The 20,209-nt window shown below is 50.2% G+C and overlaps 4 protein-coding genes across 6 annotated transcripts; 1 reads left to right on the plus strand and 3 right to left on the minus strand.

Annotated features, from left to right (window-relative positions):
- Window positions 1-786: 786 nt before the first annotated feature.
- snrpa (small nuclear ribonucleoprotein polypeptide A) lies at window positions 787-5,686 on the minus strand. The gene is made up of 7 exons (XM_007910808.2): window positions 5,555-5,686; window positions 5,291-5,381; window positions 4,259-4,431; window positions 3,851-4,015; window positions 3,141-3,314; window positions 2,846-2,934; window positions 787-1,932 (listed from the first exon to the last, which is right to left on the minus strand). Exons 2-7 carry the CDS (start codon window positions 5,358-5,360, stop codon window positions 1,773-1,775), a joined length of 831 nt encoding a protein of 276 aa, XP_007908999.1. The 5' UTR covers window positions 5,361-5,381; window positions 5,555-5,686; the 3' UTR covers window positions 787-1,772.
- A 1,474-nt stretch (window positions 5,687-7,160) lies between these two features.
- cunh19orf54 (chromosome unknown C19orf54 homolog) lies at window positions 7,161-10,331 on the plus strand. Its single transcript, XM_007910807.2, has 6 exons — window positions 7,161-7,250; window positions 7,739-7,804; window positions 8,289-8,413; window positions 8,938-9,067; window positions 9,193-9,263; window positions 9,862-10,331. Exons 1-6 carry the CDS (start codon window positions 7,225-7,227, stop codon window positions 10,206-10,208), a joined length of 765 nt encoding a protein of 254 aa, XP_007908998.2. The 5' UTR covers window positions 7,161-7,224; the 3' UTR covers window positions 10,209-10,331.
- A 711-nt stretch (window positions 10,332-11,042) lies between these two features.
- yif1b (Yip1 interacting factor homolog B (S. cerevisiae)) lies at window positions 11,043-16,856 on the minus strand. 3 transcript variants are annotated; one of them, XM_042346198.1, is made up of 8 exons: window positions 16,713-16,856; window positions 15,296-15,501; window positions 15,000-15,104; window positions 14,035-14,113; window positions 13,360-13,417; window positions 12,394-12,549; window positions 11,787-11,880; window positions 11,043-11,398 (listed from the first exon to the last, which is right to left on the minus strand). In XM_042346198.1, exons 1-8 carry the CDS (start codon window positions 16,756-16,758, stop codon window positions 11,243-11,245), a joined length of 900 nt encoding a protein of 299 aa, XP_042202132.1. In that variant the 5' UTR covers window positions 16,759-16,856; the 3' UTR covers window positions 11,043-11,242. The 3 variants fall into 3 exon arrangements, with proteins under 3 accessions (XP_042202132.1, XP_007908993.1, XP_042202133.1); XM_007910802.2 differs by having other exon boundaries at window positions 16,722-16,855; XM_042346199.1 differs by lacking the exon at window positions 16,713-16,856 and adding an exon at window positions 15,785-15,804.
- A 1,395-nt stretch (window positions 16,857-18,251) lies between these two features.
- On the minus strand, window positions 18,252-20,051 carry gemin7 (gem (nuclear organelle) associated protein 7). The gene is made up of 2 exons (XM_007910801.2): window positions 19,957-20,051; window positions 18,252-18,651 (listed from the first exon to the last, which is right to left on the minus strand). The coding sequence occupies exon 2, from the start codon at window positions 18,647-18,649 to the stop codon at window positions 18,329-18,331; it is 321 nt and encodes a 106-aa protein (XP_007908992.2). The 5' UTR covers window positions 18,650-18,651; window positions 19,957-20,051; the 3' UTR covers window positions 18,252-18,328.
- Between the last annotated feature and the right edge of the window lie 158 nt (window positions 20,052-20,209).

The raw sequence follows: 20,209 nt of genomic DNA on the forward strand, positions 1-20,209 counted from the left end.
GTGGAGTAAGGAAACTTGCCGAAGGTTGATTTTCTGTGGCAATGTTGGATACCAATAACTTCCTCACTCACTCCATCCATATTACGGAAGATGTGACACCGAACATGGTGATGGATCATTAACTGCCCTGAAAATGACGGCTCTCTCACAAATCCTCAGGACGTCTAAATACAATTGTACTGAATACAATAAAGTCAACTTCTAACTACAATTGTCATCATTCTTCCAATTTCAGTTAATAATAATCCTTGCATTTGATATAGCACTTTTCATGTCTTCTCGACGTTTCAAAGCGCTTCACAGAATAGACTGTAAAGTGAATTGACTGTATATTTGTGGGCAAAATGCTGCAGCCAATTGCGAACAGCAGCGTCTGTCCCACAAACAGTCGTGGATTGAAGTGACCAACTTTTATTTTTTTTTTCAGGGATTACTATCAGGCATGTGGACTAACGAAACTTGCCCAATGTTTCACACTGCCAGGAATCGAACCCAGGTCTCTCGCTTGAAAGGCGAGTGCTCTAACCAGAGCTACAGGACTCCAGCTGTTGGGTCAGTACTGTAGAAACAAATGTGGGCGTAACAGGACCCGTATGAGTAGGGCAGAGGTGATCGTAGGCATGGTCGATGAGGAAGGTCTTCAGGTGCGACGTGAAGATAGAAGGAAGGGGGAGGGATAGAGAGGAGGGAGCATGAAGGAGAATACCAAGACAAGCCCCAAGTCTGACACTGAGCCACCGAGATGCCTCAGCGATTGAGAGGAGTAAAATCACAGTGCACAGCCGGTTACAAAAACATTTTATTCTCAGATACAAAGTTGGAAAGCTCCAGGTGCAATGTCGGAGAGACGCTGGGTGCGTTGCTTTCTGATCAGATTTATCCCCGATATATAAAAACCAAACTCAACAAGTCAGCCATTCACATCAGACACAACTCAATCACTCAAAACACAAACAAACTCAAGCAAAAATACAGCCATGAGCTTTCACTGTTCCCCAAATCCAGTCAGACACGTGAATCCTCTGCTCCCAACTCATGGGTGTACTCGGGAGCCAGGGGACTGGGCAGGTGAGACGATTCACCTCCCCTCCCCCTGGGGTAAGGAGTGGGGTTGAGAAAATATACCCTGAGGTCAAAAATTCCTCCTACTCTTAGCCTCAGAGTCAGTTTTAATAATGATAATCCTTACATTAGGTACAGCATCTTATCAAGTTGTCGAGAAGGCTCAAAGCGCTTTACAGTGTAAAGTGGAGTGAGTGTGACCAAATTATTATTATTATTGTGAAGGGATTATTACCCCCGGAAAGCGATCCCCCAATCGACTAACAAACGGGTTCCTACTGACTTGGTAAACAGAGGCGTCTGTGTGTGTGTGTGTGTGTGTGTGGAATAAGGAAACTTGCCTAAGGTTTCGCCCTGACCTGACCCGCTTGGGAGTCGAACCCAGGTCCTCTCGCTTGTTTGTATTCCTGAAGTCTAGAGCGAGTAACTTGATGACGGAATCCAAGGAGATGGTCACACACAGTGTGGGGGTTAGCAGTTCATCTGGTGGGGAGAGGGAGGTAGGCAACAGGGAGACACAAACTTGAACACAGGTCTCCTCACCTGACACTTACCTGGAGCGTCAGAACCTCGAGAGGCAACGAATGAACGAACGAACGAGCCATTGAATCGGGACTAAAACACACGGATTGGGTTGGGAGGAGGGGGTGTAGGAAGAGCCCACTCCAAACATTGCTGTGAACAAACCAGCGATCGGGCGAGAAGGGGCTTTATTTCTTAGCGAAGGAGATCTTCATGGCGTTGGACTGCGTGATCTTAAACCCTTGCAGTGCGTCTCGCGCAGCGCCCGCCTGCACCTCGTTGTCAAACTCCACAAAGGCGATGTCATGCCGGCCAGGGACCAACCGCACTTCCTTGAATCCCGGGAACCTGGAGCGGGAAGTTTGAGAGATCAGCGAGACTATAATACTATAATACTTACATTTGGTACACCGCGTTACCATGTCGAGACATCTCAAAGAGCTTCACTGTGACTGTGTTTTTTTGTGGGTGAAACACACACAGCAGCGTCCCACAGCAGCGTCCCACAAACAGCCGTGGATTGTGTGACCATATTTTTGAAGGGATAATTACCTCTGGAAAGCAATCCACCAATCAACCATTAAGGTCTGGTTTCTGATTATGTGGCAAGGACCTGGAAGGGCAGACCAGACACTGGGGGCAGGGAATCCACCCACTCAGCTCGTTGACCCTTTCTCTCTCTCTGTCCGAGTCATCGCAACATTACACAAGCACAGGTTTTACTAACGCTGACATAGGAGAGTCACGGCTCGAATGCTAATTGCAGCCTCTGTGTCTCACGCACATACGCACCACTTTGGCCGTCGCTCATTCTGAATGACCTTGCAGTGGGAAATCAGGCTGATCAGAGACTGAGTTGGTAAAAGCTAACCTGTAATACTGAACTCACTGTGCAGGACAGAAATAACAACTTGTGTTTACACAGCGCCCCTCACACGGAGTAGCATCCCAGAGCACTTGACAGTGGTGGGGCATGACGCCGAGCCGGGGGGGGGAAGAAAGGTGACCGTAGGCTCAGTCGAAGAGGAAGGTCTTCAGTCGTGAGGGGAAGGGGGCAAGGCAGAGGGATTGGGGGAGGGAGAGAGTTCCAAAGCTTCGGGGCATAGTGGCTGAAAGCACTCACTGGCTCGCTTATTAACTCCCCCCAAAGTTTTAACTTTCCCCCCAGTGAAGGGGGGATAACAAGGAGAGGAATGAGTTTTTTTTTTGAGACTATTACACAGCGCCCCCCTCCCCACCACCACCACCACATTCTACTTACTGGTTGAAGAGCATGGACAGCATCAACTCATTGGTCTCCTCAGGCAGGTTGGTTAAGAACAGGATGTGATTTGGTGGATTCTCAGGCACCTGTCGACACAGTCGATCACTGTTAACAGCAGCCCAGACTCCCTGTCACACACACACTCACTCACAGACACCTCCCCGTTCACACCTCTCTTCTCTTCACTCCCCGTCACACACAGGACACCTCTCGTCTTCACCACCGTCTCACACACACACACACACATCTCTAAACATCCCTCCCACCCCCCCCATACATTTCGCTCACTCACCGTCTGTGCAGGAGGTCCCATCTGCCCCGGCATCATCTGTCCAGGGCCAAGACCACCTGGGGGCATCTGCCCGGGTCCCATCCCTGGAGGAGGCATCATCCCAGGCGGGGGCATGTAGGGTGGCTGTCCTGGCATTGGCATCATGCGGGGAGCCTGGTTCATGGGTGGCATGCCCTGGGGAGGAGAGGAAACGTCAATCAAGCAGAAAACTGGCTCTCACCGCCAGGGCAAGGCTAGGTTAAAACCACCCGGATTACTAATCTCTGACTGTCCAGCACCTTGGGACATCCCCCTGATGTGAAAGGTGCTGTGTAAGTGTCATGTGTTGTGTTAAAGCTATTTTTATAACAACGTCTGCCTTTAATAATAATCCTTGCATTTGATACAGCGCCTTATTATGTCTTTGAGACGTCTCAAAGCACTTCACAGGATACACTGTAAAGTGATTTTTTATTACATTATTACAGCCACTCTCTCCCTCCGTCTTGTCCCCCTTCCTTCCCCAACTTCAGGTCGTGCCTAAAGACCTTCACCTTTGACCATGAATGCAGTCACCTCTCCCCTCCCCTGGCTCGGCGTCCTGCTCCGCCACTGTCAAGCGCTCTGGGCCGCTACACTGCATGAGGGGTGCTGTGTAAAGGCACGTTGATACTGTTGCACACTCCGCATCTCTCCCCCATCCCCTCCCTCACTCGCTCTCCCCCGGCTACCTGGTTCTGGATGGCATTTGCCGTCTGGCCCACTCCAGGGACCTTCTTGTTGACGGTAACTTCTGGAACCTTCACCTTCCTCTTCTCCTTCTTGCGATCCCGCTCCACGTACGTCCCCTTCATCTTGGCGATGATGTCGGAATCTCCCTTGGCATACTGGATCCTCTGCCGGACACACAGAGAGGGCGAGAAGCCTGTTACAATAATAATAATCCTTACATTTGATATAGTGCCTAGTGACGTCTTCAAGATGTCTCAAAGCGCTTCTCAGGATATACTGGAAAGTGAATTGACTATATATTTTGTGGGTGAATATACAAGAAAAATATTACATTTACACAGCGCCTTTCATGTCGGGAGGACGTCCCAAGGCGCTGGACAGTCAGCTGATATTTAGAAGGAACGAACCATGGGTTTGTCGTAAAAGGGGAAGCCCTGCATGGAGCGCAGGGCGTTGGTGGCGCTGTTGACTTCTTTGAAGATGACAAAGGCCTGTCCCCGCATCTTCAGGTTCCTGGACACCAGGATGTCCAGAATCTGGCCAAACTGGGAGAAGATGGCGTAGAGAGACTTCTTCAGCTCTGTACAGGGAGAAAGGAAGACAGACGCACGTTACACATGGAGAGGTTAGCTGGCCTGCTTGGGGATTTAACACTGGAGAGAGGGAGAGAGACAGAGAGAAAGAGACAGATATATTTATGTAATACTTGCATTTGATGTAGCGCTTTTCACATCTTCAAGACGCTTCAAAGGATATACTGTAAAGTGTAGTGACTGTGATTATTATCAGGGGGGTGTGTGGAGTAAGGAAACTTGCCCAAAGTTTTGCTCTGCCGGGAATCGAACCCAGGTCTCTCTGCTTGCGAGGCGAGCGAGCGCTCTAACCACTGAGCTACAGGACTCCTACAAAAAAAAATTTAGGAGAAAGTGACAGAGAGAAAAAGAGAGTGGACAAATTACATTCCGATAATAATCCTTGCATTTGATACAGAGCCTCATCACGTCTTTGAGACGCCTCAGAGTGCTTCACAGGATGCACTGTAACGTGAATTCTCTCTCTCTTTTTTTCTGTATATTTTTCTGTTTTGTCTGTCACTTTCTCTCTCTCTATATATACATAATCTTTCTCTCTATCCCTTTCTCTGTCTGTCTCCATCTCTTTCTCTATATATATCATCTCTCTCTCTATGTACATATATATCATCTGTGTGTGTGTATATATATATATCATCTCTCTCTATGTATACATATATATCATCTCTCTATGTATACATATATATCTCTCTATGTACATATATATCATCTCTCTATGTATACATATATCATCTCTCTATGTACATATATATCATCTCTCTATGTACATATATATCATCTCTCTCTATATATACATATATATAATCTCTCTCTATATATATATATCTCTCTCTCTCTCCCACATACCATCCTTCTTGATCTTCTCGTTCAGGTTGTTGATGTAGATGGTGTGATTCGGGCGACTATCAGACGACATCGTTTCCTGTCAGCGCCGACCCTGCAGAGCACAACACAGACCATCAGCATCACCACCAGCGGCCTGGCGCCAACTCCGGAGCCGAGGCCCGAGGGCCACCCGCGGTCATTCTCGGCTCGAACAATAAAAACAGCGCCGATGGATGGAAATATGGGGCCTCAACGATACCCGGGATCCCGCGCTACAATACCCACCAGCCGGATTGGACCGATGGCGCCGGTGTCCCGAGGATGGCGACAGATTGTCCGCAGCCTTGAGTCGCGCTTCGTCTTGACAACCAGTCTTCCCGCCACCGGAAATAGCGCGACGCCACAAGCGCTTCTCGGCCGCCGATTGGCCAACCCCGTTGTCTGTCAAACCTAGTGGACCAAATCCACGCCCCCTCCACCCCTGCTCGTCAAGCCTTCGCTCCCGCCCTTCAGCGAAGCTGATTGGAGCAAAATCTGTGACCCAGACTTGATTGGTCCATTGCAATGCCAAGCAATCACAGTGCCGCCCCAGCCCCACAAGCAGGGAGTCTGATTGGCCACCCCTGCCGTCTGTCAAACCCACGACCAAATCAGCGTGCCCTCACGCCTGCTGGTCCCGCCTTTGCTCCCGCTCCTTAGCTTGCCTGATTGGCGCAATCCAACGCGACGGACCAGACATGATTGGTCCATTGCACTGTCAATCAATAGCCGCGAGTCCCCGCCCCTTAGTGAGCCTGATTGGTGCAAATGACGACGAAAGACCAGACCTGATTGGCCACTTTTAGTGTCAATCAATCAGCCCTCCCCCACCCACTCCTTTCCAGCCGAGGGGCGGGGTGGTGGGGGGGGGAAGGTATTCCTGGTTGCACCCATACACAGCAACGCTGAGGGTCATATTCCGTTGTGTGTGCAGCAGCAAACAGCTTCCCCGCCCTCCAGGCATGTTTGTGATTAACGTTTTTTTTTGCTCTGGAATTGGATGGAATTAGTAATGTGCTTCTTCTCTTGGTTCAGTTACAAGCCACAAGGTGTTTGCTTCAAAGGGGGGAGTTTGGGCCACACCTGTCCGGCAGGGTTTACGCTGCGTCTGGGGGCGCTCTTAACTAATGATTACTAATTGATAATAATCCTGACATCTGTTATTGCGCCCGATCGCGTCGTCGAGACGTCTCAAATCGCTTGCTTCGTGGGCGATGCTGTGAGGCGTTGTGACCGTAAGTTTTGTGGGAGTAACGCGGCAGCCAATTGCACACAGCAGTGGTCCCACAAACGCCGGATTGAGTGACCACATTTTTGGGAGGGGGTGGATTATTACCCCCGGAAAGCGATCCGCCAATCGACCAACAACAGCTCGTGTGCACGTTAACGTTTGCCATCCGGTCTCTGTGTATACGGTGATGGGTTTCCACACGTCAAGACGTCCTGCCGACCAAATAGAAAGTACACCGTCACTACACCAATTCCCTTCTAACCATTTTGAGACATCAAAGGTGCTCTAACAAATGTAAGGATTATTAATGAGTTGGAACTAAATGGAGCCATAATTCATTCTTTTTTTTATTTTTGCTCACAGGAATGACAAACAGGAGTTGACTGAGTCAGAGAAACACAAGACAGATTGTATCTTAAGAGCCAGTGGAACAGAGGATAGAGTCGTGATTGGGTTAACCATTAAATAAATCCCTAAAATGTCAGAGGTCCTTGATGAAGGTTCCGGGGAGCCGAAGGTTGGTTGCTCCAAACTGGCTCAATGTTCGTCCCTTCTAGTCACGTCTCTGATCCCACCACCCCCTCCACCATTGCCCTCATCTCCCTCTGTGCATCCAAAGAAGAAGTTGTACCAGGCTCTGGCTCAAGGTCGAGAGGCTGTGGTTGGAGACAGAGAAGAGGTGAAGATGATCCTCCAGAACAGACAAATCAGGTATAGTCTTACCCCGGGTCTAGGTCTCATGTTCCATCTCGTCTGGCCTTTGGGATAATAGTCTCGGCTGATGCTCCAGCGCAGTGCTGAGGGGTGAGGACACTGCATTGTCTCGTAGCTCGGAGTGCTGTAGCGTAGAGGTCAGCACACTCGCCTCGCAAAGTTCAATTCCCGGGCGGGTCAGGGCAAAGCTTTAGGCAAGTTTCCTTACTCCGCACGTCTGTTTACCTAGCAGTAAGTAGTAACTCGCTTATTAATCGATTGGTGGATCGCTTTCTGGGGGTAATAATCCCTCCAAAATCCACTTTTTGTGATATACTCCTGTGCTCATTTGGCTGCCGTGTTTCACCCACAACATACAGTATATTCTGTAAAGCGCTAATAGACATCTCAACGACGTGATAAGGGAATGTTTGAAATGCAAGGATTATCATTTTATTATTATTAGAATCACAAGCCTCTGACGTCCTCCTTTTCTCTCTCAGTAGCAGAAAAGGATTGAAATGGCTGCTCATCAACAAGTTCATCCCCTCCTTGATCCAAGATGGCCCTCAGTGAGTATCAGAATTGTGCAGCTTCTGAAAATAGTCTCCTAGGCCGAGAGTAGGTGGAATTTCAGGGCTCAGGTTGCAAGAAGGAAGTGAGTGGAAGGTAACAACAGCAGCAACGCATTATTTACACATCACCTTTCACATCGGGAGGACGTCCCAAGGCGCTGGATAGTCACAGATTTGAACCCGAGCTGGGGGTTGGGATCAGGAGGGAGTGGGGGTAGTAGGGTGACTGAAGGTGTGGTTGGTCGAAGAGGAACGATAACAACATTACATTTGTATAGTACCTTTCACATCGGGAGGACATCCCAAAGTGCTGAAAGGAAGGTCTTGAGACGGGCCTTGAAGGAGGCAAGGGAGGGAGCGAGGCGAGGGACTGTGGGATGGAATTCCAAAGGGTGGATGCAGAGAGGCTGAAGGCTCGATGGTGGGGTGGGTCGGGCAGGGGACATGGAACAGGCTTAGACCTCTGGGTGTGTGTTGTCAGGTGTGGGTTGGTGGCACTGAGGATGGCTGGACACTTGCTGGACCCCCACAGAGCTGTGAGTCTGGACGAGATGGTCAGTCTGGCTGTGGCCAGAGGCTACACTGTTCAAGGCGAGATGTTCTCAGGTAAATCTCAACAACAACTTGCATTTACACAGCGCATTTCACACGGGGTAGCGTCCCGAAGTGCTTAACAGTGGTGGAGTCTGACCCCAAGGCAGCGGGAGACAGAGCGGGGCGATGACCATAAGCACGATCAAAAAGCACGGTCTCTCCTGCTTCACACACACACACACACATGCGTCCAGCTACTCTCCATTCTGCCATTCTATAAGATCATGGCTGATCTGTACTTCAACTCTAATCACCCACCTTTGCCCCATATCCCTTGATACCCTGACCTGTCCATTCAATCTGGACAACATGAATAGTTCCAGACATAATCCACAGCCCTCTGGGGAAGCGAGGGAGAGTTCCAGATTCCACTAACCTTTTGTGTGTGTGTATGTGTGAAAAACTGCCTCCTGTTTTCACTCCTAATTGGCCTTGCTCCAATTTTAAGATGATTTCAAGAGAAGAGTTACAGAGAGAGTTTCTCTGTATCTAACCCTATTGAATCTTTATCATATGATGTGTTTGTTCCTCTGCAGCTATTGACATGAAGAGCCTCGCTGAGGAGCTGTATCCATGCCAGGGACACCTCCTCACTGAAGGCTTAGCGGGCAGCAACAGAACCATCATCATCAACCACCTAGTGAACGGCTATCCCGTATTGCTACCGTATCCTTGTCACGTAGAAACAGGAGGATGCCATTCAGTCCCTTGAGCCTATTCCTGTTGTTGTTCTGTTGTGTCTCTCTCCCTGTGTAATACACGTAGTCCAGTGACTCCTTAACTGGAGGCAGATATGACGAGGATTTCAATCATGAACCTTGCCAGCGAGGTGGACACAGAGCTCACTGGGCAGCGGTTTCAGGTGGGACCTCATTGCCTTTCCCTGGGAAACTCCATCCTACAGACCCTCCTTCTCGCTCTCCCCCCCCCCCTCCCCCCCACTTCCTTCAAGACCCTCTCTTCAACCAACCGTGACTCATGTCACTCTCCCTGTTCTCTACCCCTCCTGATTCCAAACCCCGCTTGGGCTCAAATTCCTGACTATCCAGCGCCTTGGGACGTCCTCCCTATGTGAAAGACGCTGTGTAAATATCATTTGTTGTTGTTTTGTGTAGAGATTGTCCCGTGGAGATTTTTTTTTTGCCCCACCGGGTGTCTGAAACTCGCGGAAATCCATCACCATGCCTAAGAGTCAACAGAGAATTCCCCACATCCCACTTACACGTAGAAATTCCAGAGATAGATTGTCGGAATGGAATACGCTCTCTCACTTTCTGTCTCTCTCTCTCTCTCTCTCCCTGGAGGGACACCTCCTGCTTACCTAATTCTGGAGAGTATCAGGCGCAGGCTGGCGGGAGCCAAGACTTGTGGGGAGCCCGGAGTGTGCACTGGGGTAACTGCTGGAGTCTAACTAGCTAAACCCACAAACCATTGACCAAGTTGCTGCTGTTGTTGTCTAGGGGTGCTGCTGGGGATGGAGAGAGAACTCAGTAAGAGCGGTTACAAGGAGGATGTTGATGTCCCCGGCCTTTTCCACCCGGACACGATCTCCGTAGAAGCTGGTTACCCCGGGGACTCGGTGATCGAGACCCATCTGCTGGCAAAGCAGGGCAAGAGTCTGAGGTACCAGATGTGGGAGTATCAGAGGGTTCTCGAGAGCAACGCTCAGCTGAGGGAGTTTGACCCCAAACGAGCGACTGATGGAACTGCCTATGTGGTGCCCAAGGGTGGGGTGCAATCGGGACTGTGTGGGAATGTCCTGCTCCTGGTGCCGCTGTCCCTCCCTCACCCCCCACTCAGGACTTGAGCTCATAATCCAGGCTAACGCGCCAACACAACATGAGAACTGCTAGACGGAAGAATGTGTCAGATGTCTTGTCAGATGCCTGGTTGACCTCCCAAAAAACAAACACGGGAGCTCTCCCAATTTGCCTCAAAGCTTGTCGGTACTCAGATTTCTCCCACAAAACACAGACACTACACTTTATAGTGTATCCTGTGAAGCGCTTTGAGAAGTCTTGACGACGTGATAAGGCGCTGTATAAAATACAAGTATTATTATTTGTAACGATTAAAGAACATTAAGAATTTTATGGACGAAAAAAGGCCAAGATCCATCCAGTTCGCCTTCCAGCATCCCGGCAGTCGCTTGCTTGCACATGTCGTGTCCCAAACTACATACTGTATCCCTAGATATTATTTTCAAACAGAAATCTATCTTGTTTGCCTTTGAAAGAATCAACTCTTTCTGCTTCCACCGTCTATCTGTCTCCCTTGGGAGTCTGTTCCATGCATTTATGACTCGTTCACTGAAGTATATTTGTACGTGTGTGTCTGGAGTAAGGAAACTTGCCTAAGGTTCAGCTCTGACCCATCGGGGAATCGAACCCAGGTCCTCTAGCTTGCGAGGTGAGTGCTCTAACCACCACACTACAGGACTAATACCAATACATCAATGGTCTCGCGACTCAGACCATGAAGAATTCGAGGGGCAATGACAAAAATCCCCTTGGATGAAGAAGACCACCGCTCACCGTGCGGTCAGGCAGACAGCAAAACCCTTCACCACACACATTGGGTGCGTATGTCTTCCGCCCATGCTTTTTAAGCATATCAAAAGCGTAACGCTTTTCACGTTTTATTTGACCAACACGGTTTATAAATAGATATCAAAAAAAACATTGGAGCACAGTATATTAAACAAGTGAGCGCAGCAGCTCGCTCATCACCCTCTTTCTGCTTGAAACGTCAGCACACAGCACAGACCGTAGCCTGTGGCTAACTTGCGGTTTAGAAGCATATGGAGGCAGTGTGGAGAGTGCAGTCGGGGTCTCCCTGCGGCTATCTGATCAAGTGGTACGTGAGCCAGTACATGAAGAGAGGCTGTATGGCCGCGATTGCCATGGTCAGGTACATGCGGAGTTGGTTCCTGGCACCTCGTACCAGCACCCCTTCAGCTGCCGCTTCCGACAGGATCTTCAGCCTCAACGTTCGGATCTGAAGGGACATTTCCCCATCAATCAATCAATATTAATGCCTCAGAACAACAACTTGCATTTACACAGCGCCCTTTATGCTAGGATAGCGTCCCACAACGCTTGACAGTAGCAGAGCACGATGCCGATCCGGGGGAGGGAGGGTGCAGGTGACTGTTGGCATGATCAAAGAGGAAGGTCTTCAGGCCTGAAGATGGGGAAGGAGGGAGGGGGCAAAGCGGAGGGATTGGGGGAAGAGAGTGACAGTAGTTTTGTGGCCTGGAGGCTGAAAGAACAGCCACCGATGGTGGAGAGGAGGGCACAAGGGACAAGCAGGAAGCCGATAGAGTGGGGGCAACGGGTGGTGGACTGGGGGAGAGACGTCAGTTTTGTTCAAAGAGTAAACGCACCATGAACACGACTATTGAGATGCAGCACCAGCCCAAAGCCACACAATATCCTGTTTTTCCAAATATCAGCCCGGCCACCACGCCCATGATCATCCTGTGGGCGAGAAATCAGATAATAATAATCCTTGCATTTGATATAACGCCTTATCACGTCATTGAGACTCTCAAAGCGCTTCACAAAATATACTTGCTCCTTCTTACTTCTGTGACCTGCTAGCTCCATGTCGACCCGTCTATTCCCTCTACTCAGGGGCTCCGGCCTGCTCCACTTTCCTCTGCCCGGCCCACACCACCACTGGTGGTCAGACCTTCAGCCTCTCTGCCACCACCCTTTGGAACTCCATCCCACAGTCCCTTCGCCTCTTTCAAGGCCCATCTCAAGACCCTCCTCCACGCCTTTGACCACCCTCCTACCCCCACCCTCCACCCATCCTGATCCTTGTACCATAAAGTGTAGTGACTGTGTATTTTGTGGATGAAACTATGTAACAAATTACACTCATGTAGCACCCTTCACGTTGAAAAGATGTCCCAGGGTCATAGAGAGTCGGGGGTTTTGGGAGTTGAGCTGGGAGTTGGTTAGAGGATACGCTGCACCCGTACCTACCCGACGTATTTGTAACCGGCAAACGCCACCAGGTCGATGGTGGTCAGATCGGTGTTGACGGTGACGAGGTAGAGGCTGAGCAGGACGGCCAACACCTCCATCACCAGCCAGACCAGGGCCGAGCTCGCCTGGATCCCCAGCACCTCCGGGGAGAACCTGGGGGGAGAAAAGAAATGGACATTGTGGAGTCCTACAGCAAAGTGGTTAGACCTCTCGCCTCCCAAAGCCAGAGGAACCGGGTTCGATTCCCGGGGAGGTCAGGTCAGGGCGAAACCTTAGGCAAGTTTCCTTATTACACACACACACACACTCTGTTTACCAGCAGTCAGTAGGGACACGTGTGTTAGTCGATTGCGGATCGCTTTCCGGGGTGGTAATCCTTTCAAAATAACAATAATAATGTCACTCAATCCACAACTGTGGGACTCTGCTGTGCAAAATTGGCTACTGCTTTTCACCCACAAAATATAAAATACTACACCTTACAGTATATTCTGTGAAGTGTTTTGAGGCGTCTTCACTTTTTTTTAAAAAAAGGCACGCTAACCACTGCGCTCCAGGACTGCAGTTATAATAAAAATAAATAATAACCCTTGCATTTGATATAGCGCTTTTCACGTCTTCTCGACATCTCAAAGCGCTTCACAGAATAGACTGTAAAGTGAATTGATGTATATTTGTGGGAGAAAAGCGGCGGCCAATTGCGCACAGCAGCGTCCCACAAACAGTCGTGGGTTGAAGTGACCAAATTATTATTATTAGTTTTTTTTCTTGAAGGATTATTATCAGCACTTGGAGTGAAGAAACTTGCCCAAGGTTTTGCCCTGTCGGGAATCGAACCCAGGTCTCTTCACTTGCAAGGCGAGTGCTCTAACCACTGAGCTACAGGACTCCACGACTCCAGTTAATGGGGAAGGAACTAGGCCCACATTCCTGCCATCAGACGCTTTGCAGGGAGAATCTCACCTGCTCTGCGTCCCGAGGGCAAGGCCGGCGACCAATAAATATGTGATGAACGCCATCGCTGGAAGAGACGAGAGAAGGAAACAGAGAGAAGAGTCACAAGAAATGAACCCTGAGACTTAGCAGTCATATTGCACAACCAGTGACGTCACCACGAAGGCATAAAGAAACGTCGTGTAGGGACTGAAAATATACTGGTACATTTTACAGGCAGTGCACAACTTCAGGCTGTACTTATTATTGACAGCCAATTCACTTTACAGTATATTCTGTGAAGCGCTTTGAGACATCTAGAAGACATGAAAAGTGCTATTTCAAATGCAAGGATTATTATTATCTCGAAGACATGATAAGGCGCTGTATTAAATGCAAGGATTATTATTATCATATACAAGCAACCGTGTTGGGCTAGTCTCGCCTCAGACGGTTATGGGTTGAACACCCCACGGCTTAAGATCGCAGTCTAAACCAACACCAAATGGTGTGATATCAAATGGGTAAAGTGGACGGGTAAAAAAAAATTGGTCACTCAATCCACGACTGTTTGTGAGACTGCTGTGAGCAATTGGCTGCCGCGTTTCGCCCACAAAATATACAGTCACTACACTTTACACTGTATCCTGTGACATCTCGAAGGCGTGACAGGGTGCTATATCAAATGCAAGGAATATTATTTACCTGGAATATATAGATCTGGGGCGTTGACTTCAACTCGCGGGGCCACAGGGGTGTCTTGTTGATACCGTACCTCCCAGTTCTGGCAGCAACGAGATTAATGAATAGGTCAGTCTCTGCGCTGTCAGGCTCAGCCACAAGCAACAACAAAAATAACATGACAGTTACACACACAGTACCTTTCATATCAGGAGGAGGATGTCCCAAAGTGTTGGACAGTCAGGGATTTGGACCCGAGCTGGGCTGGGGGTTGGGATTGGCTGGATCAGGAGGGGTGGAGGGCAGGGAGGGTGGGAGTTAATTGCAGGGAAAGCAATTAACTTTCTAATTAGGCACCAGAATTCCACCGGTGACCAGCTTAAGAGCTTGCAGGATAGTGGAGACTGGTTCCGAGGGAGTGTACTTTACACTGCACTGCTGCAGGCTAACCTAAAACTGGGGCAGCTTTACTCTTGGATTCTACAGCGCTGAGATGACGTGAGGATTCTTATACCCCAATCGCTGGCCATTGATCCCAGAGGTGGAATTGGTCGTTCCATCCGTGGTGGTTTGTGGGATGTTGCTTTGCACGCAAATTGGCTGCTCTTATGGTCACCAGACCTACAGACCAGAGAGAGAGAGATCTGCTGCTCAGGTAAACTCACTTAATAATATTAATCCTTGTATTTGATACCGCGCCTTATCACGTCGTCAAGACGACTCAAAGCGCTTCACATGATGCAATGTAAACTGCAGTGCTGTGTGAAACGCCAATTGCTCACAGCAGTGTCCTACAAACAGTCGTGGATTGAGTGACCACATTTTTTTGTTTATAGGGATTATCACCCCGGAAAGGAATCCGCCAAGGGTGTTCCTATTTAGTGCTAGGTAAACAGAGGCGTGTGGAATAAGGAAACGGGGGAAATGGAGGGAAAGGAATCAATTGTGAAGGGCTTTATGAGTGGTAGTGTTATTCCTGAATTCCTTACCTGATGCATATAAGGAAACAAGAGGAGTCCCAGTTTCTTACCAACGTACACCGTATCCACAGCAAAATAATACTTCAGTCTGCTCACAGGAATAATGCGATCAATCTGTGGGAGTCAGGGAGGAGTAAAGTTATTCTAACCCCTTCAGTAATAATAATAATCCTTGCCTTTGATATAGCGCCTTATCACGTCTTCAAATGCAAGGATTATTATCAGTGTCACCACCAGGATTTCCTGCAGTGCCTCTGGGTGAGACGTGTCTAACTCGCGACACCGGCTTTGCAGATCACACTTACGTTTTTATCCACAATGTCCTTCCCCTGATTAGCCAGGCTGGTGCCGTAGACCATGGCCAGGTTAGACATGGTGGGGTCACTGAGGAAGCCTTGGCCAGGAACACTGAAGCTGGCCGGTGAAGGGGCTGCGCCCCCACTGGTGTCTTCGAAGAGATGGTTGGGGTCTCCCATGGTCTGTGTCGGGATCCTGGTTCTCAACTTGGCAGCTGGAATTCAGATTAAAAAGTGAGCCAGCGACTGCGACACGTAGTGTAGGGGTCAGAGCCCTCGCCCCGCGAGCCGGAGGACCCGAGTTCACTTCCCGGGCGGGTCAGTTCAGGCGAAACCTTCGGCAAGTTTCCTTACCCCCCCTTACCCCCACACACACACAGTCAGAAACAGACAGACAGACAGACACACACACACAGACAGACACAGACAGACAGACACACACACACAGACACACACAGACACACACACACAGACAGGCACACACACGCCTGTGTTTACCAGCAGTCAGTAGGAACCCGGTCGTTAGTCGATTCGGGGATCACTTTCCGGTGGGTAATAATAAACCCTCCAATAAATGATGATAATAATAATAATAATAAAATGGTCACTCAACCCCCGGCTGTTTGTGGGGACGTCGCTGGGGCACAATCGGCTGCCGCGCTTCACCCACAAGACACACAGTCACTACACTTTGCAGCGGCGTGTCCCGTGAAGCGCTTTGAGACGACGCGATCAGGCGCCGGGTCCGACCCCGGGGATTGTTAGTGTTATAATCACACGGTGACTCAGAGCCAGAGAGACAGTGCGGGCGCGCTGTGTGGGGCGGGGGGCGCTGTAAAGTGGGGCGCGCTATAAGAGGGTGGGGGGGTGCGCTGTAAAGTGGGGGTGCGCTATAAGAGGGTGGGGGTGCGCTGTAGTGGGGGTGCGCTATAAGAGGGTGGGGGGGGGGGGGTGGGGGGGGGGGGGGGGGGGGGGGGGGGGGGGGCGCTGTAAAGTGGGGCGTGCTATAAGGGGGGGGTGCGCTGTAAAGTGGGGGCGCGCTATAAGAGGTGGGGGGTGCGCTGTAAAGTGGGGCGCGCTATAAGTGGGGGGTGCGCTGTAAAGTGGGGGTGCGCTATAAGAGGGTGGGGGGGTGCGCTGTAAAGTGGGGGTGCGCTATACGGGGGTGTGCTATACGTGGGGTGTGGGGGATGCTATGGGGGGGATCGCTATATGGGTGTGGTGGGGGGGGTGCGCGTTGTAAAGGGGGATCACTATAAGGGGGGGCGCTGTAAGCGGGGATTGTTGTTATAAGGGGAGGGGGGACGGGTCGCGCTGTAACGGGGGTCGGTGACGTCAGTCAAGGAGGGGGCGCGGGAGGGCGCGGCTTCTTATTGGCTGTAAATCAACAACAGAAGAGGGAGAGGAGAGGGAAATGGCCACGTACGTGACTTACGGTGTCTGAAGGCGGAGGAGGGGTCGCTGTAGTCCATGATGGCGGCGGCGGCGGCGGGTGGGGGGCGACTGAGGCGATGGCGCTCGCGCTCGGGCGGACGAAACTCTTCCCGCCCGTCCCGACGTGACGCAACCGAACCTGACTGACGCACGCGCCGGCCAATCAATCAGCCACGCGCTGCGGCCGCGGTCTGGGAGTCACGACCAATCAGAAGGAGAGGAGTGGGTGAAGAGGGCGGGAGCTCAGCCACAGCCCCGCCCCCCCCCCAGCAGCAGCAGCACGTTTGGTTGGTTTGGTTTGGTTGAGCGGCACAGTGTGTTGGGCTGATTTGGGCGGTTTTCACGCCCAATTGGGCTTTTTTTTATGGTGTTATGTATGGGGAGGCTTCGAGACGTCTCAAAGCGCTTCACAGGATACAGTGTAAAGTGAGAGACCTGAGTTTATTTCCAGGCAGGTCAGGGCGAAACCTCGGGCAAGTTTCCTTACTCCACACAGAGCCTAATAATAATCCTCCAAATCCAAAAACAATAATAAATTGGTCATTTTCAATCTACGACTGTTTGTGGGACATTGCTGTGCGCAATTGGCTGCCGCGTTCGCCCACAAATATACAGTCAATTCACTTTACAGTGTGTTCTGTGAAGCGCTTTGGGAAGTCCTCCTGACGTGAAAAGCGCTATATCAAATGCAAGGATTATTATTATTATTATATTATTATTATTAATTGTGTATTTTGTGAGCGAAACACAGGAGTCAACTGCGCACAGCGACGTCCCACAAACAGCCGTGGATTGATGTGTTCCCTCAAACGCACCTCTCAGCGATCTCAGCGTCTCCTGTCCTTCACCTAACTGTTTACCTTTGTCTTTCCCATCCTCTTTTACCATTTGTCCTTATCAACTGTTCCCTCCAACATCCCCCAGTTCAGCCAAAAGGTCATGGACCTGGAACGTTAATCCACTTTCCTCTCTTCATAGATGCTGCCTGACCTGCTGAGTGTTCCCAGTGAGTTCTGTTTTTTTTTACTCAATATCCAAACTTTATTAGGTTTTTACAAATGTTAAGTCGTCAAAAGAAACACACTTAAAAACACATATAACAACAACATGCATTCACGCGGGATAGCGCCCCGGAGCGCGTGAATACACATATTAAAGTTCATTTAAACAAAAACAGCAATTCCTGAGGCAGTCGGTTCGCAGACCGGAAGTGCCAGTCAATCACAGCCGAGACAAACGGAAAGCGAAGGAAAAACAAAAAGAAATGCTGACACCCTGGCACTTAAACAGACTCTCCTGAACACGATCTCCTGTCTTGTGGGATTCCTGTATCCCTCACCCCAATAGGGATACAATATATAGTTTGGGATACGACATGTCAACTGCTGCCAGGATGATGGAAGGCAAACTGGATGGACTTTGGCGAGCGAATTCTTATGCTCTTCTTTGCTCAAATACTTTGACCTGAAGACTCTTGGTTTGAGGCTCAATGAAACCTGGTCTGGTGGGAGTACAGTCAGTTTCCGAGGTGGGGGTGCGTCAAAGATTAAAGCTCAAAGGTATACGAGATGATGTCAGAGCACCTCAGCAGCGCTTCTTTCTGAACCCCTAATGGCGTTGCAGGTTGGAGACTTGGAAGTTCAGGATGTCTATGTCCGAGGCTCCGAATGTGGCGTTGACTTTGACTCGCTCGTACATGGTGAGGTGGAGCGGCCTCCCCACTGCCCCCAGTAGGCTCCGCAGGAAGCCCTCCCTCAGCGCCGAGCGAGTGCTCTGCTCCCGTTCCAATTGCCAGCCGGAGTTGCCGACGTCAGAGGCCTGGATGGAGGAGGGCGAGAGCGCGAGAAACCGGGGAGAATTGGGGTCAAAACCTCGGCTGTGCCCGTCCGGTCCCCGGGGAAGCCGCAAAACCGCCACCGTGGACGTCATCACTGTGGAGAAGAGAGTGAGCACTAAAACTGCATCAAACATCCTTTGCAAACCATCCACATTCTTCCCACTCGGCTCCTGTTAACCAGAGATCCTGGAGTCCTGTAGTTCAGTGATTAGAGCACTCGCTTTGCAAGTGAGAGACCCGAGTTCAATTCCAGGCAGAGGGCCAAACCTCGGGCAAGTTTCCTTACTCCACACAGAGCCTAATAATAATCCCTCCAAAACCAAAAACAATAAATTGGTCATTTTCAATCTACGACTGTTTGTGGGACATTGCTGTGCGCAATTGGCTGCCGCGTTCGCTCACAAATATACAGTCAATTCACTTTACGGTGTGTTCTGTGAAGCGCTTTGGGACGTCCTCCCGACGTGAAAAGCGCTATATCAAATGCAAGGATTATTATTATTATTATCTCCTCGGAGCTGAACTGGCCCCAAGGTGACGAGTTTTGGGAACGGAATGTCAGAATCGAGCCACCCCCTCTGTGACGGTCTCTGGTCCCCGGTTCCTGAGCCAAGAGGGGCCGCAATATCCCGGTGCACTCACTGCTGATGACAGCACAGCCCATCGGCAGGACCTGGAAAGGCCGATCAGTCACTGGGGGCAGGGAATCCTCCCCCTCAGCTCCTGGAGCTCAGTGGTTAGAGCACTCGCCTTGCAAGCGAGACACCTGGGTTCAATTCCAGGCAGAGGGCGAAACCTTGGGCAAGTTTCCTTACTCCACACACCTAATAATAATTCCTCCAAAATAAAACAGTAATAAATGGTTCATTTTCAATCTACGGCTGTTTGTGGGACAGGCATTGCTGTGCGCAATCGCCCGCTGCGTTTTGCCCACAATTATACAGTCAATTCACTTTACAGTCTATTCTGTGAAGCGCTTTGAGACATCGAGAAGACATGAAAAGCGCTATATCAAATGCAACGATTGTTATTATTAACCCTACAGCCCACTCACCAACTAACGGGGAGGGGGTCCGAGCGGGACACGCAGCGGGAAAGCTCGGCCAGACAGCGCTCGCTCTCTCTCTCTCTCTCTCTCTCGATGGCTGAGCTGTGTGTGGGGTTAGTTGGTCAGACCCCAACAGTTACCCCCCAACACACACTCTGCCCCCCACGCCCCCCAAGCCTTGGCTCTCCCCATCCTGCGCCTAATACTGTCCGGAATTAGGTAAACAGGGGACGTCCCTCCAGGGAGAGAGAGAGAGAGTAAATAAAATGAATTAATATAAGTGTAAAAGCTAAAATAAGAGGAACTGAATGAATTTAAAGGAACAAATAAACTGAGAAACTCCACACTCACCTCAGCCTCTGTAGGTCCCTCACTAACACCTTCCCCCACGCCGCTCAGTGTCCCGCACACAAATGCTTCCCCGTCAACCACCAAGTCCCCCAACATTAGTTCCTAGGCCCTCAGTTTATACAGTATTTGTGGGGACGTCGCCGGGCGCAGCGTTTCACCCACAAAACACACAGTCACCACACTTTACAGTGTATCCTATGAAGCGCTTTGAGCCGTGATTGACAAGGCGATGTATCAAATGCCAGTATTATTA

The sequence above is a fragment of the Callorhinchus milii genome, unplaced genomic scaffold (genome assembly GCF_018977255.1).
Source record: "Callorhinchus milii isolate IMCB2004 unplaced genomic scaffold, IMCB_Cmil_1.0 Scaffold394, whole genome shotgun sequence".
In the NCBI taxonomy this organism is placed as follows: domain Eukaryota; kingdom Metazoa; phylum Chordata; class Chondrichthyes; order Chimaeriformes; family Callorhinchidae; genus Callorhinchus; species Callorhinchus milii.

What these genes read in the sequence shown, in the direction of transcription:
- snrpa (XM_007910808.2), bottom strand. Translation starts at nt 5,360, where the DNA reads ATGTCGTCTGATAGTCGCCCGAATCACACCATCTACATCAACAACCTG. An exon ending in CGAGAAGATCAAGAAGGATG is followed by an intron (nt 4,432 to 5,290) that starts GTATGTGGGAGA and finishes CTCCCTGTACAG; the next exon opens with AGCTGAAGAAGTCTCTCTAC. An exon ending in CAAATGCCATCCAGAACCAG is followed by an intron (nt 3,315 to 3,850) that starts GTAGCCGGGGGA and finishes TCTCCTCCCCAG; the next exon opens with GGCATGCCACCCATGAACCA.
- cunh19orf54 (XM_007910807.2), top strand. Translation starts at nt 7,225, where the DNA reads ATGATCCTCCAGAACAGACAAATCAG. An exon ending in CTCCAGAACAGACAAATCAG is followed by an intron (nt 7,251 to 7,738) that starts GTATAGTCTTAC and finishes CTCTCTCAGTAG; the next exon opens with CAGAAAAGGATTGAAATGGC. An exon ending in TCAAGGCGAGATGTTCTCAG is followed by an intron (nt 8,414 to 8,937) that starts GTAAATCTCAAC and finishes GTTCCTCTGCAG; the next exon opens with CTATTGACATGAAGAGCCTC.
- gemin7 (XM_007910801.2), bottom strand. Translation starts at nt 18,649, where the DNA reads ATGACGTCCACGGTGGCGGTTTTGCGGCTTCCCCGGGGACCGGACGGG.
- yif1b (XM_042346198.1), bottom strand. Translation starts at nt 16,758, where the DNA reads ATGGACTACAGCGACCCCTCCTCCGCCTTCAGACACCGTAAGTCAC. An exon ending in CTTCAGACACCGTAAGTCAC is followed by an intron (nt 15,502 to 16,712) that starts GTACGTGGCCAT and finishes TCTGAATTCCAG; the next exon opens with CTGCCAAGTTGAGAACCAGG. An exon ending in TGTTTCCTTATATGCATCAG is followed by an intron (nt 14,114 to 14,999) that starts GTAAGGAATTCA and finishes CGTTGCTGCCAG; the next exon opens with AACTGGGAGGTACGGTATCA.